Below are 19,066 nucleotides of genomic sequence, written 5' to 3'. Positions count from 1 at the left end.
GAAGTGTCTTGGAAGCCTGGAAGGTCAGTGACAGCTGGAGACAGATTTTTAACTTTAAGCTCAGGAAACAAGCGTCTGGTAGAGAAAAATGTTCTCCCTCTTAGGTCCAGGAAATATCCTGCATGTGGAATAACCCCAGTGTCCAATCACCATTCTCCAAGGCAGTGGTTTTTACTTTTGTTCTTTCTGGAATTATATATATGCAACCCATTGCCTGGTATCCAGATTTTTAAATGCAATACAGAAATATTTTGTGGATCCATCAATTTTTGAAATGATTGAAATCATATCTTCACTTCTGGGGCTTTCTGCTCTGTCTCTCAAAAGTGTGTTGGACTTTTGGTTGGAAGAAGTTACCCTCTGCTTATCTGTCCTTAAAAGACTCCATCATTACTCAGAAATGATGGCCAGACTAGGTGGTATTCTTCGCCTAACTCTATTGACTGTCCCCTCCAGCTGCACGCACCATGACTAAGCCAGAAACAGCTCCTAGTGCATGGATTCTGTGATTTCATGTGCACAATCCCTTCCTGAGGTACATAGCATCACCCTCATTTTCACAGGTGAGACAGATACAGAGAAATCGTTTTTAAATGTGTTTACGGTGGCTTAGGCAGCAGAGCTGGGATTTGGATCCAGGTCTGGTTGGTCTCTAGTGTCATCATGGCCGCCTCTGCATGCTTGTTAAACTGCAGACATCAGGATCCCATGCTCAGATTCTGAGTTAGGAGATGGGGCCTAGGTACCTGCCTTTTCAGTCAGATAACCCAGCAGAGCTGATGCAGGTAACCCAAGTCCCATGCATACAAAAACACTGTCTAACTTGGTCCCTGAATTAGAAAATTTAGGTCGCTGTTCCTCAAACTCTGTCATACATCTACCCAGGAGCTTGTTGAGAAGAGGTCTGGCTTCCACTCCGCAGCTACTGAGTCAGAAGCAAGGAAGGGTTGAGTCCAGACGCTGTATTGTTTAGTTTTTAATATTTGTTTATTTATTTATTTATCTGTTTATTTGGTTGTGCTGGGTCTTAGTTGCACCATGCGGGATCTCTAGTTGCAGCATTCAGGCTCTCAGTTGCAGCACGCGGGATCTAGTTCCCTGACCGGGAATCGAACCCGGGCCCCCTGCGTTGGGAGCACAGAGTCTTAACTGCCCGACCGCCAGGGAAGTCCCTGGACGCTGTATTGTTAACGTGCAGCCTGGGGTATATTCTGAGTCACTCTGAAGTTTGGAAACCACTGGTGTGAGTCTTCCTGCCAGAGGTATCTTATGCCCAGCACTTCTAGATGCTTTTGTGGGAGATGGAGGCTGGTAGGGTGGAAGATGGGATGGTATGGGCTTAGAGCTCTTGGCTTCCTGAATGTGGAAGGAGCTCTTGGCTAAGGAAACAGTGGGGAGATCACCCCTGAGAAAGCCTGCTTCCTTACCTCCTACAGAAGAAACTTTAACCCTAAGGATGAAAAGCCGAGTGTTGCATTTGATATCAGAAGTCCAGCGAAGGGATAACCATCCGTTATGATGTCGTAGCAGGTAGTGTTGCCTTGGCAACATAGCAGGAGACTTACCGCGGAGATAGAAGAACAGATGGGCAGGTGTCATTCCTCGGAGAACACAGGGGTGACAGAGGTTTACTAAAATGAGCAACGTAAAAAAATACTTGGCACCCTGAGAAAACCAACCGTAGAAGATGAAAGCTTAGAAGATTTGGTTTATGAATATATTTTAAATCTACAAAATAATGTTTTAACAGCAGCGTCAGAAGAATCCTCACAGACGTCCGAGAAATCTTCGTTCTATGGACCCTCCTTTGCAAGCAGCTTTCTAGTAAGTCACATTCTGTACCATATGCTAGTAATATACTTTGTGAGGGAAAATGAGGCGAGGGTTTGCACTTAAAAGCCAGAGCTACACAAGGATAATGAAACTGTCACTGGATGACCGGAAGAGAATTGATTGAATTCAGCACAGCAATTTCTTGAGTCAGTATGTGTCAGTAAATAGATGGAAATAAGTTTCAAGGTTCATGCACACTTGTATTTAAATTTCCGTGTTATAATATTTATAGGCGATATTTAAAAATGGATCTAATTTTAATTCCCTAGATGAATTGTGACTCCTACTTAATTCATTTTTACTTTGAACCAAGGAAAGGTTATTACTTGACACTTCAACATCTATACTCCATCAATTCCTCAAATGCATGATAACCTAATGAAGATTATGGGGGGGGCCCTCTCTACTTCAGTAATTCAACTTCACTAGTTCCTTAAGTACACAATTGCTAAATTTAAATTATTTAAAAGGAAACATATGCATCTATAAAAATGTTTATCCCATCACTTGATAGAGATCAAGCAGGTTTTCTGCCAAGTTAGGCAGTAAACAGATGCTGACCTTATCAGATAGGGCATGGAAATTCCTCACATTTTTCTTGGTTGAACTGGTCTGTGAGCTCTAAGGATGGGAAAAAGAATGACACCTTATGCACGTGAATGAATCCCCTCTGGATACTCCCTGGGATACCCCGAGAGACTGAATCCTTCCTATAGACAGGAGTACTCCCAGTTCTTGTTGGGCTGCTTCCCAGATCCTGTGCAATCCTACCCTTTCTCCTCCTGGCTCCCTGTAATTTACCTATTCTAACATCTCCTTTTGCTTCAGAGCCTGGTAAATGGTAAATGGAACACCTTCCGATCAGAGCATCTCTCTGCCTTTCTTTGGAGGCATCTGATTTTTCCTTATTCCCCTGTCGTCTCATAACCACTCTGGGTCCCTGTGTTCCACTCTGCGTCACAGATGACATCTTCAGTCTTCCCAGGATGAATTTCCCACACTGCTTCCTCCTGTGAGAAGTGGAGCCCCTGAAATCCAATTCTGAAGCAGGCAGATTTGCTCAGGACATCGATGGAGAGCTGAACTAAGCTCATGGCTGTGTGGGACCCACGCTGTTTATTCCTGGTCACCAAAATCCCACCCTTTCCTTATGTCAGCACTAAGGAAAGTAGTTGTGGAGAAAATTGAGACCCGCTTTTACAGTGTGACCAAGTGAGAAAGTTATGGAATAACCTCAGTAAATACTTCCCACTTAGGGGTTTTCCTGGAGGAGAAGTGGTTAAGACTTTGCCTTCCAATGCAGGGAGTGCAGGTTCGATCCCTGGTCGGGGAGTTAAGATCCCACATGCCTCATGGCCAAAAACCAAAACATAAAACAGAAGCAATATTATAACAAATTCAATAAAGACTTAAAAAAAATCCACATCAAAAACAAAATCTTTAAAAAAACCCAACAAACACCTCCTATCTAGAACATAGAAAAAGGAGAAGAGCCATTGTTGGTGATAAGCCTAGAGCTCATGCCTTCTATTGCTGATAAGTTACAGGATCCCAGAGTCTCGGGGTCGCCTCATTGCTGGCAGTGGAGTCAGTTCTCTGGTTAGCGGATCTGGAAGTATCAGGTTCTGACTCCTGGGTGCCCTTGTCCAGTGCCTTTTCAGGGCCATTGGAGAGTTGCACATGGGATGATGTGGGGTGTTCTCAAAGCAGTTCACTTTCTGTCGGTGCAAATACTTGGGCCTTGGGATTGCTTTAGAAAATGAGAAATTGTGGGCTCTCCTTCACTAGATCTGAGTTTCTCTGGTTTTTGTTTTTCTTTCCTATTTCTGGCAATGCAACTCCCTTAAATCATTATTTTAAATTCCAGGACTCCATTTGCTCATAACCACTGGCAGAAATCCTGTGTGTCTGTTTCCCAACATGGGGTCAGGTCATGCTCTCCCATGCCCCTGGCTTTCAACTGGAGAGATGAGTTTTCTTCTTTTTAAAAAAATTTATTTATTTTATTTTTGGTTGAGTTCGGTCTTCATTGCTGCGCACGGGTTTTCTCTAGCTGCATCGAGTGGGGGCTGCTCTTCGTTGCAGTGTGTGGGCTTCTCATTGTGGTGGCTTCTCTTGTTGCGGAGCACGGGCTCTAGGCATGTGGGCTTCAGTAGTTGTGGCACGCGGGCTCAGTAGTTGTGGCTCGTGAGCTCTGGAGCGCAGGCTCAGTAGTTGTGGTGCGGGCTTAGTTGCTCCACAGCATGTGGGATCTTCCTGGACCAGGGCTTGAACCCGTGTCCCCCGCATTGGCGGGCGGATTCTTAACCACTGTGCCACCAGGGAAGCCCGAGTTTTCTCCTTAATCTGCCCTGGCATGTTCCTCCGACCTCCTCTGTGAGCACCATCACATGTGTCTGCCAGGAGTGACTTTGGTCTAATCCCTCCTTCTCAAAGGCTATATTCGGGAGAGTCTATCTAGATCTTGGGAATGAAGAGTTGAGCAAAGAGCAGCGATTATTCATTCACTCCATTCCCTAGCCCTTGAAACTGGACAGGCTCGCCACACACCACACGTGGGCTGGCTTTCAAAAGCAAGCCACGCATGATACTGGTGGGAGTGGTGGTGTATTCTAAACAATATCCACCATTAAACATTGTTTAGTAGTATTTAAATAATGTGTTCCTTTCCTTCTCCCAAAAGTCTGCTTACACTCACTCTCTGGTCTTCTGGGCTGAACTCTTAGCCCTAGAGTCAGAATTCATGCTCTGTCCCCCTGGAACCCTGGGCCCCCTTCTTGGCAGTTTGAAGGGTGGCACTACCTGGTTTCCATGTCTGTCTGTTGCTCCAGTCTTGGCCCCCTCCTCATGACCTCTTATCTCACTCTAGCCCTGTAACCCAAGAAATTCAGAGCATCCCCAGAATCAGAGGGAAAACACACAGTGGGGAGACATTTCTTTGCCTTCTTCGTCTCTACATTTTCTAGTGTCTTTGTTCCTGGAACAACTAAATAATCCGGAGGGAAAAGTTAGAAAAAAGCACATTCCTTGGGAGCAGTGCACAGCCCCCTAAAACTATTCCTCCCAACAGTCAGGACTCTGAAAGATCAGTCCTGAGCACACGATGAGAACGTCATGAACAAACTTTGCTTTGGGTCAGTACTTGGATCTTGGGTCCTCCCTACCATGGGCAACCTAACTGGGCTGTTCTTTTGAAAAAAGGTGGGTATGTCATGCTTTGGGGTTGTCTCCCTCCTTCCTCATCCCTCCCTACTTCCCTCTTTAAGTTGCTTTCTCTTTTAAAGATTTACTGCGTACCTATTATGTGTTGAGTGCAGTGCTCTGTGTTGAGAATAGAATGGTGTACACAGACAGACACTGTTCAGTCCAGTGCGGGGAGAGTCAAGGCATCACGTATTATCGTTGTGAAAAGTGCTGTGATGGGGAGGTGTACAGGGCGCTATCGTAGAGCAGAGCAGGGATGCCTCATCTGGACATGGGAGGGTCAGAGAAGCCCTTCAGTCACTTTACAATTGAGATCTGAACAGTGAATAAGAGTTAACCGTGGAAATTTAGACTTGGTGATGATGGTGATGAATGGGAAATAAAAAGAATTTAGGCAGCAAATGTCTAACAGATGTCAGCCATGTCAGCCATGTCTCCCTTCTGCTAAGATCTGGTTAGGATGGACTCCAATGCCCATCTCACATTCTGTAGAAGTTCAAAGTCGGCCTCAGTATCTCTGAGACTGGTTTTTGGGTTTGTGTCTCTTATCCCTGGCAAACTTTGCCCTTTCCTTAATTGCTACAAAAATCTACTCACACAAAGAAGTTAGTCGTGGACTTAACTTTCTTCAGCATTTAGGGGTCACACTTCTTGGCCAGATTAAGCAGAATAAGAAATCAGAGACTTTGTTTTGAAATGTCCTTTGCTTGTATGACCTCAGGGGCTTCCTCCCTTCTCCTTCACCCTTGAATGGCCCAATCCTGCACCCTGCTCTTGTTCTCCTCTCTTCCCTCCCCTTTCACTTGTCCTTACTGCCTCCTCTCAGGACAAACCCGCAGAATTCCTCTCACTGTCCATCTGCTCACGGTCTTATCTTTTACCAGTGGTTTCCTGACAATGCAACCCCTTGACTCTGATGGTGGGAAATCCAAGCACAACGATTGACTGTAGAGGAGAAATATTGAGTCATGAGTTTTCTTGCTCTCCCAGGATCATTCCATAAATATTCTCAGGCATGGGGATGGTTGTAATATAAGCTACCCACTTACACAGATCACTTCTGTTACTGCTGCTTCCGCTGCTGCTACTGCTATATCAATAGTACAGTTACCACGACTACGGCTCTTCCTTCCTTCTCCTGTTTCTGCTGCTCCTTATTGAGTACTTACTGGATGAAGCTCCTTACATCTGTCATTGTGTCTCATCATCACAACACCATTAATTAGGTATTATCCCCATTTTACAGTTAAGGAAATTAAGGCTTAAAGAGTTTAAGTAGCTTAAAGTCACTCAGCCAGCAAAGGGTGGTGACAGCCAATCTTGAAGCCATACATTGAATCATTATAATAGCACGGTCGCTGTTACACAGCCCCTTTCCATGTTCCTTGGCTTTCATTATAATATAGGTCAGGTGTGTGCCTTTGCGTATAGTGGTTAACAGTGCCGTTCATACTGTAACCCAGTCTGTGACTGAAAATATGCACATTAGTTGAATAAAGTGGAAAAGTATCTTCACATCTGTAATGAAAGTCAGTGAGAAAATATATTTGAAAATTCAGTTCTCTTTTCAGAGATGGTTTAGCAATATACACAAATACAACGCGAGAGTAAGGCACACTTGCCACAGCTGAACTGTGTTCTGTTTCAGTTTCCTACAGAATTTCACAGTCGCACTTATGGATATGATTTCACACTGAAATATTTGCATAAGAGAAAGCTTGTGATTAACTGCATATTGCTTGAGTGTTCATCTGTGAACATGATGAATCGCTGTTTTTACTTGTTCCTTGCTTCTCAGTAAAACAATCAAAATCCTGACAAATATCTAATATATTTGACAAATATCTAATATATTTGAGGACTACAGCTACAAATTTCTGCATTAGTACTTCTCTCCCTTCCTATCTCCAAATGGGTAACTCAGAATCACTCCCAATAAACTTTTCCAAAATGTTACCTGTGAACTGTGATTCAAAATGCTTCTCACATTCCCATAGCACTCTGCTTTTAAGTGTCTAAAAATATGGAATTGAAATACAAGATTTTCATGCTTTAGTAAGATTTATAATCAGAAAACTAGTGTATGCATTTTGGCTTCAACATCTACCAGGTTGGTGACTTACCAGCCTCAAATTCCTTTTCTGTCGGGTCGGGTTGTTTAAAAATATGGCGGTCTAGGGAATTCCCTGGTGGTCCAGTGGTTAAGACTCCGTGCTTCCAATGCAGGGGGCCCGGGTTCGATCCCTGGTCAGGGAACTAGATCCTGCATGCCACAACTAAGACCCAGAACAGCCAAATAAATAAATACGTATTAAAAAAAATATGGAGGTCTAGGGAAATATGCGAGTTTCTAGAAGCATACGGTAGGGAGTGGGCAAAATCGTTGAAGATGATAAAAATGTATAAACTTCCAGTTATAAAATAAATAAGTCCAGGAGATGTGATTTACAGCTTGATGATAATAGTTAATGATACTGTATTTACATTTAAAAGTTGCTCAGAGAGATCTTAAAAGTTCTCATCACAAGAAAAAAACCTTTGTAACTGAGTGGTGATGGTTGTGTTGATCATTTATCAATATATACAAATATCGAACCATTATGTTGTATACTTGAAACCAATATAATGTTTTATATCAATTATATCTCAATAAAAATTACATTACAAAATTTTAAAATGTATATAGAAAAAAGAAAGACTATTATGACATCACTTTTGGTGGGTTAGACATCTGGCGAGTTTCACAATCAAAAAAATTATTCATAAAACTATAGTGTATCTGTATTAAAGAAAGGAAAAGAAATACTGAGGTCTGGGGAAAGAATAAGCATTTCCTGATTACCACATATCAAAAATCCCCCCGTTAAGTCCTTCACATCTGCAATGACATTTAATTCCCATGACACTCGTTTATGGTAAATAACATTATCCTTTACTTACAGACCAAGAGGCAAAGGCTAGGGAAGTCCAGATATGCAGGGACCCACTAACAGGCAGTATCAGTGGCAAAGAGCATCCAGACAACTTCTTACTAGGAGAAGGAAGCCCATGCAGCTGAACTTTGTTTCGAAATCTTCTGTTTCCTAGTTCTTCTATGACCAAGTTCGTCTTCAACACACAGCCACGTCCACCGCTGGACGGTGTCCAGCGAAGCCTTCCCTGTGGTCCTTGTCTGAGTCCCCTCCTCCTCTGGGCTTGCAGATGAGGGCAGGTCCCTCCCACTAATCCTCTTCCGGTTCACGTTAGTCCACATATATTATCTCTCAGTCCACACTTGGGGTTGTGTGTTTGCGCCCCTCCCCTTCTGAGTCTCATCCTCGGGCAGCCTTCTTTCTTGTCTGGGGCTTCTTCTTTTTTTCTGAGATACCTGTTCAGGATCACTATCTTCTTAAAACATTGAAAAGCAAACATACGATATGAAAATACTCCGTCTTTCTTTGTGTAGAAAGAAAAGTATGACACTTCTGCCTAACTCTAAGTTGGTAAATTTATCTTTCCAACTATTTCCTTTCCTTATCCCTCTGGGTATATTACAAAGTATTTCAACTTGGACCCTTTGAAAATTGAATTAATTATTTTCTTCCTGGAGTCTCCAAGCACCTTCTTCTGGGGTCCAGCACCTCCTTCCCCCCTTTCCCTTCTCTTTCCCTCCTTTCCACCTTTTATCCCTCTCCTTCCCCCATCCTATCACTTACTTCCTTTACTTTGGCTCCACATCACCCAAGCCAGAAGCACAAGAAGCATCCTCAATGTCTGTCTTCTTCATATTCCACGGGTACCATGTCCTATTTATAGTAGCTCCTAATTGATCCATCTTCACTTCTTAAAAATAGGAAATCAGGAACTTCTCTGGCAGTTCGGTGGTTAAGAATCTGCCTTCCACTGCAGGGGGCACAGGTTCGATCCCTGATCAGGGAACTAAGATCCCACAGGCCACAGGACTTATTTGCCACATGCCGCAGCTACTGAGCCCACACACTGTGGAGCTCGTGCCACAACTGGAGAGAAGCCTGCGCACCGCATCAAAGATCCCACATGCCGCAGCTAAGACCAAACGCAGCCAAATAAATAAATAAATAATTGATTTAAAAAAAATAGGTGCTTTTGATGAGATAAAGTAGGAAGTACACAGGATCACCTATGAAGCATTGTTTCAAAAAAAGTAAAAGGAAAAAAGGACATTTAATCTAAATCTGATTAAATCTTCAGTTCTAGCTATAGTTTACAGGAAATTCAGGAGATAGAGGAACATGTTAACTGATACCATATGGATGCAATCAGCAGAATCCAGCAAATGAGAAATTCTGTAGGTTTCTCCAACAAATAAGTGGCAATAAAAATAGCACAACAAAAAGAGTAAGGAGAGACTTACCTGGTGGCGCAGTGGTTAAGAATCCACCTGCCAATGCAGGGGACACTGGTTTGATCCCTGGCCTGGGACGATCCCACATGCCGCGGAGCAACTAATCCCATGTGCCACAACTACTGAGCCTACGCTCTAGAGCCCGCGAGCCACAACTACTGAAGCCCGTGCACCTAGAGCCCGTGCTACGCTCCAAGAGAAGCCACCGCAATGAGAAGCCCGAGCACTGCAACAAAGAGTAGACCCCACTCGCCGCAACTAGAGAAAGCCCGCATGCAGCAATGAAGATCCAATGCAGCCAAAAAAAAAAAAAAAAGTAGGGAAATCGTGATGGTATAAACAGACATATAAGGCATCAATTGAATGCAATGTGTGTGTCTTTTATTGGATCCTGATTTGAACAAGTACGTGTATGAAAAAAGTTTTGAGACATTTAGGGAAAAATTGAAAATATATTGAGTATTAAATGATATTGAGACATTAATATTAACTTTATTATTTGAGATAATGATTTTGTGGTTTATGTTTTAAAAAGACCTTATGTGTTAGTTTGTTGGTGTTACATTCTGAAGTATTGATAGATAAAGCAATATGTTTAGCACTTGTTTTGTGTTATATACAAAATACACAGTTTTTAAAGCATTTTTACATACACTAACTCATTTAATCTGTATAGTAACCTTACTAGGTAGGTATTATTATTATCCCCATTTTACAGACTGGGCAACTGAGGCACAGAGCAGTTAAGTAACATGCCCAGGGTCTTGCCAGCTGGTAAGTGGTGGATTCAAATATATCACAAGAGTTTCTTGTTTCCTGTTGTCTCCCAGACTTTGTTCACACACTCACATATTTCCATAGCTGTAGTTGTAATACACTTAAAATCAGATACTCAGACTTATGTTTATTAGCATATTCTAAACATTTCCCCCAAATTTTACACAGACCTAAATGTTACAATTTTAAATGACTGTATCACGTTCTACTGAACATAACTCAGCATCACAGTCAGTTTGATTGTCTCTCTTTGGAAATTTAGGTTGTTTTCAAGTTTTTCTGTTACAAGTAATACTAGAATGATTGTGTTAATGCATGTAGCCTTTTATTTCTTTAATTTTTTTTTTACTTAGGATAAAAACCTTAACATCAGACTAGTTGTAAAAGAATGTAAATGGTTCCATCATTCTTGATGTGTAATGAAATCAAGAAAAGCTGTGTAAATATGTACCATTAATAGCATAAGAATCTTGTTTTCTTCCCAACTGTACTTAAATTTTGCTAGGTATTCTTGCTTACTTTTGAATATGTATGTAGTAAGGAGTTCCCTGGTGGCCTAGTGGTTAGGATTTGGGCTTTCACTGCTGTGGCCCAGGTTCAATCCCTGGATGGGAAACTGAGATCCCACAAGCCACATGGTGTGACCCCCAAAATTTAAAAATAATGGGTATATAGTAGAATTTCTCTTTTTTCATTTTCACTTATTTATTAGGAGTTTTGGATAATTTTTAATAAAATGTTTCTTTCCCTTTTTAACTGCTGTATTTGCTGCAAATATCTTTCTAATCTATTGTTTCTTTACAATTTTAATTTTAATAGTTACCTTCAAAGAAATTAAAAACCTTTTTATGGGTCAAAATGGCTTGTCTCTTCAGCTATAGTATCTCCTGTTTCTTGACTTTTAGAATGTCAGCATTCTAATACAAATATTATGGGTTATTTGTTTATGGGCAGAGGGCTATTTGATTTTTGGTACACATGGATTAAATTGCTAAGAATCGGGGCTTCCCTGGTGGCGCAGTGGTTGGGAGTCCGCCTGACGATGCAGGGGACGTGGGTTCGTGCCCCGGTCCGGGAAGATCCCACATGCCGCGGAGCGGCTGGGCCCGTGAGCCATGGCCGCTGAGCCTGCGTGTCCGGAGCCTGTGCTCCGCAACGGGAGAGGCACAACAGTGAGAGGCCCGCGTACCGCCAAAAAAAAAAAAAAAAAATTGCTAAAAATCAGTAAAAGTCCCAGAAGTTACCTAAGCAGAGCTCTGAAGGATAGTTGGAGTGTCATGGAAAGCTGTGCAGATAGCTGTCTTCCTCACCACATCTACACCATGCTGTAGCAGTTCACAATTTAATGCCCACTGCTACTGAATTTATTTACAGTTCGAAGACCTGGAATTCTTCCCTGCGACACAGATCTGGCCCAAGACAGCAATTCCTCCAGTTTTATAGGCTACAAAGCTATTTGGAGGAGTATTTGAGGTGAACTGGCAGGTGCACATCTAATACTGTTATTTGTCTAGGTCTGTACAATGGCATGTGACAGTGTTGGGATATTATTAACGAAGGTTGGTTGTGTCAATGCCCGCGTGTCTCCTGAATTGGCATTTACCATCTATAGATTCCACACTATCCCAGGTCAGGTTCTCAGCTTTAAAGCTTCAAACATTTAACATTTTAAGCACACTTGATATGAATCCAGCCATCAGGGGCCGACTCCCATTAACTCAGGTGACAGAAGACTGAGGTATACATCAAAGTGCCAGTATTATTTTGCGGTGGCAACTCTGAGCATCCCTTTGGCGGAGAGATTTAGGCCAGTATGACGAGCATATGCTCTCTCTCCTGGCAGCTCTCCTTGGGGAGTAAAATTATACTCAGGAGATTCCCCAGTGAATACAGAATCAGAGCAAAGAGAAGGAGTTGTCTGATTTAGATAATTAATCACATTGGGTTTCAAGTCCACTGATCGTAGGGCTGGGGTCTGTGGGTCGCTCCACCTGACCTCTTCATCAGAGCTTGTGCGGGTACCACCCCCTGGTGGATCTTCGTGTTTCCTGAATCTGTGTGTGAGGCTGACCATGCTTTCAAGTTCACTCTTTCTTCTGATAGGGTTCAATATAATTGACTGATTCTCTTGATTGCCTGATTACAATCACACAGCAAGTCGGCCTTCCTATGGTAGTTCTTGAGTCCTTTTGGACTGGCGTTTTGGGTGTTTCTGACCACCTTTCAACAGTCTCTTGGGTTAACCAGATGACTAACCTCTTACATGAAATGTAGACTCACCAGCTTAGCTCTTTGGGGACAACTTTTTTCCATGTTCTTGGGGGGTGGTCACTTTGTGTTACCTGCTTTGGCTCTCTACATTGTGGTCCAGGGAAAGTGAGGAGTTTTGGTCTGTTTGTCCTTCGGTCCCTGGCATCTCCTTGTTGCCCCTTCTAGGGAATTTTCCTCGTTCAGACAGTTGGTCTTCTCCTTTCTTTCCAAATGTCAGGCCGTGCAAACTTGGGGCTTGGTTTTCTTCCTTCGAAAGTCACTCGTGATCCCTCCTGAGCTAACACGCAAGGCCCAGACTGATCTGCGGGGCCGCCCGGGCCTCCAACTGCTTCATCTCAGCTGGGGTTTCCTGACTGTCCTCACACCCGCCCTCCGCTGCTGCCCTCTCCTGGGCTCCCCTCCCTCTGCTCTCACCTGGTCCCGGTTCCTGGCCTCATGCCTGGCTCACCAAGCCCAGGCGAGCTCTGCCAGCTGCTTGGTGATGGATGACACTCAGGGACACGCTGGCAATCTGGCCACGTCCCAGGACAGTCTTTGTTAAAACCAACAGAATAAAATGTGCCTGAATAGGTAATGCATTACTTTGGGGAAAAATTTTAAGATGTTTAAAAGTATGTTAAGAATAGTAAATTTCACAGTATTTCCCAATGCCCGGCACAATGGCTTGGGCTAATAAAACAAAGAAACAAAAGAGCAGAAGTGAATCGTTTTCTCGTTACGAAGATATATCATATGTCGTTAACTGTTCATTAACACCATGCCAAAACAATAGCATTTTTGTTATCATAACTGTTGATTAATCAGGAATTTATAAAACTTAGCAAATGTTGTAGTTGTAAAAGTTCACCTTCAAACTGAGATCTATCATTTTGTGGGCAAGGACACAGCACTGGCTAGAGCCAGGTTGTATAGAATTCACATCTTCTTGTTCTGAGTTTAAGGCTCTTTCCATTATAATTGATGACACAGAATCATTTCCTTCAGTGAACAGCACCCCAAAGGCAAATGTGTAGACAGGTAGAGGTGAGCAGCTGGCTTAGAACTCAGCCCGAATTGGGATCCAATCCTGGCTCTGCTGGTGCCAAGCTGAGGGACCTTGGGCAAGTTAATTCAGCATTCTGAGTATCAGTGATTTTCCAGCTGAGAAGCTGAAATAATAATAAAAGCAAATAATGAGAATTATTACCATATAATAAAGTGGTAATAATGCACATGAAGTACACAAAGAGATGAGTCAAATAATAGCTTTTATTACATATATATGTATCACGTCATTACGTAGCCACTGGGTCATCAGTCTAATCAGTGGAGACAGAAAAACTGGATGGTCAAGGCTTGTGAGGATGCGTAAGAATTCTCTGTTCATAGAATAGCGTGTTATCACATTAGCCTGGTGGTTCTCATGGAAGCTTTTGGTTGGAACATCATTTTGGTGGTACTGAATTATATATTTCATAGTTATTTGCTCCAATAGTGTTCTATTTAAATTCCTGAAAAGAAAATGATGAGCTTGAAAACTAAGTTGGAAAAATAAGTAATTAGATTGAGTGTAGGTCATGGTGAACCTGTGTTTTGAAAATGTCCCCTTTTTGAGAATACAAACAAATCCTGTATCTGTATAGGACTTTGAGTGTATGAAGTACTTCCTATCTATGAGCTCGTCGCATCCTCATGATACTTTATGAAATCGTGTGTTATTTACATTTTCATACATGAAGAAATTGAGCCTCAGTTTATTTTTATTAGAGTCCCATCTAGGATTCTAATTTCCGGACTTCCCTTCCATGTGGTCACCAGCCCTGGAGAAATGATGCCTGTATGTGACTAATGAAAGGTAGGCTTCTGACAAACATGTGCTTTTCTTGCCAAGTGCCTTCTTCATCAGGCTGTTACATGTCGTGGTTGACAACTACAGTGACAAGCACTAAGAGAACGCCTCCTCTGTGTCTGAGACCGTGTCAGTGTTTCTTTTCCTTTTTTTTTTTTTTTTTGTGGTACGCGGGCCTCTCACTGCTGTGGCTTCCTCTCCTGTTGCGGAGCACAGGCTCTGGACGCGCAGGCTCAGCGGCCATGGCTCACGGTCCCAGCCGCTCCGCGGCATGTGGGATCTTCCCGGACCGGGGCACGAACCCATGTCCCCTGCATCAGCAGGCGGACTCTCAACCACTGTGCCACCAGGGAAGCCCCCGTGTCAGTGTTTTTATGTGTGTGTGCCAGGCATTGCTTATTTGCTCTTAGACCCAGTGTCACCCTTTTTCTCTGCTCTGTATCTCCAGGAATTACCTTTCCCAGGCCACCCTGTCTTCTGACCTCTCCCTCCTCCAGGCAAGGAGACTACAGGGTGGTGAAGGCCTTTCTCCCCGTTCCCATCTGCCTTGTGTGGGCTCTCCACATCCAGCTAGTTCTTCTCTGTGGTGTTAGTTCTCCTGCCCCACGATGGTCCTAGCTCCTGCTAGGGACCCTGACGCCTGGACTCTGTACAACTCCCACCTTCCTTTGACCTGCCGGCAGCCAATCTCAGGATGAGCTCTTTATTCTGTTTGGTTCCTCTTAGCTCTTCCGTCCCCTGTGGAATCAAACCCCTGCCTTGAATCCTGTCTGTGTGAAAGACCTGGAGTGGTTTTGTTTCATGACCAGTCCATGCAGCTACAGCATGATATTTACATCTGACTTTGACAGCATTCCTGGGAGGAGGTAATACTATTATCTCCATTTACAGACAAGGAAATTGTGGCTCGAAAGATGCAAATGATGTGGCCAGTCTCATATAGTCCATAAATGGGAGCGCTGGGGCTCCAATCCAGCACTCCCCAGAGGACAGGTGACTCTGATTGAGTGCATTCCAGTGTCAGGTCTTGGGACCTGAGGGTGCCTATATGCACCATCCCTTGTGGCCCTCACAGCCTCCCCGGTTACGGATGAGCACCCAGAGTTCAGAGACGTTAGCTCATCAAAGGTGCAAAGCTGGTAAGCAGCAGAGAAGAGATTCAAACCAGATCTTTTCTGACTCCAAGCTTGTTTTCTTTCAACTCCTACAAGCGCTTCCCAAAAGGTAGTGTGTATCACAGCTGCAGCGCTGTGATGTGGTTGAGATATAAATTCCTAGTCCCTTACCCCCAGAAATTCCAGTTCAGTCGTTTTGAGAAGGGGCTCAGGAACAGGCACTTTGCACATCTGCCCTAAGTGATGCTGAGGCAGAGGGTGTGGGAACGGCATGGGGCCAACCTCAACCTCCATGCCTCCCGCCACCCACCTGTGACACCCATGTAGCCTCTGCATCCTCTCCCCACCTGCCTCATTTTCCTTGTCTGTAAAGTGAAAGGTTGGACTAGATAATCTCCAAGGTGATCCTAGGTCTCTGCTGAGTCCCCTGTGCTGCCAAGGGGACCACTGCTGTGCCACTGAGCCCTCCCAGGGCACAGCTGAGGGCTGGGGGTCTGGGGTTTCTCATGGATCCCCCAGGCTGCGAGATCCGACAGGAACCCTGTGGCTTAAGAGTAAAGGGAAGCCCTGTTTATTGGTTTGCAGTAGTTGGCAAACTGGCATTTAAAAAAGGAAGTGAATTGTGGGGTACGGGTTTTAATTCAGGGAGATACTCGACGAACTCAGTGTTTGCCCTGAGAGGTCATTAAATAAGTTTTGTTCCCACACTCTCTGGAAAAATGATGCTTCATTAAAATGGCAACATGAGGTGTAGAGAAAACGGTGAAATTGGGAACCCTGAAAAGACACATTCACTAGGTTCTACTTAAAATGTAAAAGGAGTGTAAAGAAAACAAATGGACATTTTCTTGAGGCAGCTGAGCGATACAAAACACAGGCATCTTTGTCTCCTTCTTGAAAACTTCCACAATGGGTTCTCCTTTCTTCCTCTTGACCAATCTCTACTTCTAAGAGGTGTTGAGTTTCCGCCAAACTTTCTGCTCCGCTCGCATCAAAGGCTGCCGTGTCGTGAATAGTCAGCTCTCACCTACCGATCCTCACCTACCGACTCCTGCCCAGCGCACTTAGGTCATTCACCATAATTAGCTCATAGACAGAATTTCCGGGCGGGGTCCGGGAGCATCAGCCACAGGGATGAAGGGGAGGTCGGTGCGTGGGAACCGCGAGAGGTGCCGGGCGCAGAGCGCGCAGTGGTCCCTACGACCCAGTCGCCGCAGATCTGCCCGCGCAGTGCTGCGATGCTGCCTCGGTTCCCCTCCGGCCACATCTGTGCTCGACAGACAGGTCGTGTTCGTTTCCACACAGCCTCAGAGGTGCAGAATACCCCATGTGGGGAGGCAGGCGAAGTTTCTGTTTCTGCTGTCTCATGCCCTCTCTACCTGGTTTCCAAATGCGTCTGGCTTCCAGTTTGGGGTTTTCTTCGTACCGTTAGCGGTTCTGCGCTTGGGGGTGGGGATGGAGTTGGGGGTTGGCGTGTTTAACAACTAATGGTATGAGGGAGACTTGGCTTCTGCTTTGGGCCCCGCTGCTTTCTCCTTAAAGCCCTGATTTCTCGTGTTTCGTTGTTTCATCTGTAACATGAAGGTGATGGTTCAGAATTATTAGCTAATAATGAATAAGAGCGAGGTCAGAACACTTTGAAAATACAAAATAACTTTATGTATGACATCCTCGGTTGCTGTTTACTAATATCCTTTACCGGGAGTCTGGGGTCTTGTTGGTGCAAGTGCCCCAGGCGGCCTCTTCCCCCGAAAGCTGGTTCCTGCTCTCTGACGCTGCAGAAAGCTCTGGGGCCTGCGAAACTGTGAATTCAGCGCTAACCTAAGTCTGGTCGTTTTTGATGCCTGTATATTGTGTGCCTGTTCTCTGGGACCACCTCTCAGCACCACCTTGCCCAGCAGCTGAGTGCCCTGCCGTGCATAGGGCAGGAGGAGGGCTGGACTCCAGCTCAGGGCGAGGGCCTGCTCCCGGGGGCTGTGTGCCACTGCGCCTGGGGCACTTCCAGATCCTGCAGCGCAGAGAGGTTTTCCTGGGGGAAGGGAGGGCACCTTGACACTAGAGAAAGCAAGTGGCCCAAACCTAGTGAAATCTAAAGCAGCATCAGGTCTATGCTGTCCCCTGGTGGTCGTATGTTGTACTACAGTCAGCTCTCGGAGTCTCTGTGAAGTTACAATGAACTCTTCTTTTTCTATCCTGCAGCATGGAAGTCCAGAGACTTCAGGAGTCAGTCAAGATAGCCTAAGGGCAATGAAAGCATAGATCTAAATCTTCTCATGGGCCTGAATATAGAACTTTTACTGTAGGAGCCATTTAGTCTTTACCTGATAAGGTGTATAAACTAGTAAACAAGGCCAGAATAAAAATGACGCATTTGATGGATTTAAATTGGTTTAGACGGTTATAATTAAAATCATATTATTTAGTCTATTTTGAATTTAGTCTATTTTGACTTTTACCAAGTTTTTTTTCGAGTTCCATCTCATTTTTATGGTTTTACAATAGTTTGGGGGGAAGAGAACGATATAGTTTTAATCCCTGTTTCACTGATATGGAAAGAGACAGGGGCCTAAAGTCTCTGCAGAGTCAGGGTTACAGGTCTCTGGGTCCCAAATCAGAAGTCATAAGTGGGACAGGGTGACCAGGGGCAGACCTGGAGAGCTTTCCTCTTGGATTCACGGCCTCACGCCCTCCACTTCTGCACATTCCTGTCAGTCGCACTAGGAGTGTTTCTAGTCAGCTGTATACGCTATGTTAGGCATTTCAAATATGTTTCTGGAAGTTGTCAGGGCTGTTCTCTATGAGGCCTGAAGGCAAAATTCAATGTTTGTAGTAAATAAGTACTAAAATTATACCAGCTATTGAGAGGATGGATTATTTCCAGCTTGCTTAGCCATATTGGCTGAGTGTTGAATTCAGCAGTGGTGCCAACATATTATACACAAGAATTCTGTATTCCTGGGCTCTGAGAATCACACTGAAGGTGGTGGTGCAGAGTCTGCTGGGCAGGATATCAAGGTGTGGTCAGCAGGGTTCAAGAAGTTTATGGAGATGCAACAGAAGGTTCTGGAAACTTTGCTGGGATGGCACTTCCCTTGGACTAGTTCCTGGAGACTGATATAGAGGAGACGGGCAGCATCAGAAGCTAGACTTACAGTGTTTTACAAACCGTGGGCTCCAAGGAATGTTTGTTCCTGGAATCAAAGCCACCTCTATGTGGGATTCTCTCTTCCCATCTCTCTAAGTCTCTGTTATGGGCTGAGTTGTGTTCCTCCAAAATTCCTACGCTGAAGTCCTAACCCCGGTGTCTGAGAATGTGACTTTATTTGGAGACAGGGCCTTTAAAGAGGTAATTAAGTTTAAACGAGGTCATTAGGGTGAGCCCTCATCCAGTATGACTGCTGTCCTTATAAGAAGAGGAAATTAGAACACAGACATGCACAGAGGGAAGACCATGTGAGGACGCAGGGAGAAGGTGGCCAAGCAAGCCCAAGGAGAAAGACTTATGCAGAAACCTACCCTGCTGACACCTTGATTTCAGACGTCCAGCATCCACAATTGTGAGGAGATAAATGAATGTTGTCTAAGCCAGCCGGTCCATGGTACTCCGTTACGGCGGCCCGAGCAACTAAAAAGAGTCTCCTTTTGGATTTAGGGAGCATGACTGAAGGGCCCATC

At 44.3% G+C, this 19,066-nt stretch overlaps 1 protein-coding gene and 1 non-coding gene across 4 annotated transcripts in view; both read left to right on the top strand.

Annotated features, from left to right (window-relative positions):
* The window catches only part of CA8 (carbonic anhydrase 8), a 210,623-nt gene that overhangs the window by 34,450 nt on the left and 157,107 nt on the right, over nt 1-19,066 (top strand). For 2 of the 3 annotated variants that reach the window (XM_032610211.1, XM_032610210.1), the window contains exon 3: nt 1,751-1,824. The exons of the other annotated variant lie outside the window; for it this stretch is intronic. In XM_032610211.1, the coding sequence (XP_032466102.1) occupies nt 1,751-1,824 (74 nt within the window). The remainder of the gene's footprint in view (nt 1-1,750; nt 1,825-19,066) is intronic. 3 annotated transcript variants of the gene reach the window in all.
* On the top strand, nt 7,221-7,293 carry TRNAW-CCA. Its single transcript has one exon. It is a non-coding gene; the product is annotated as a tRNA-Trp (tRNA).

This window comes from Phocoena sinus, chromosome 17, assembly GCF_008692025.1.
Source record: "Phocoena sinus isolate mPhoSin1 chromosome 17, mPhoSin1.pri, whole genome shotgun sequence".
Classification (NCBI taxonomy): domain Eukaryota; kingdom Metazoa; phylum Chordata; class Mammalia; order Artiodactyla; family Phocoenidae; genus Phocoena; species Phocoena sinus.
This window is presented reverse-complemented; position numbering and strand designations above follow the sequence as displayed.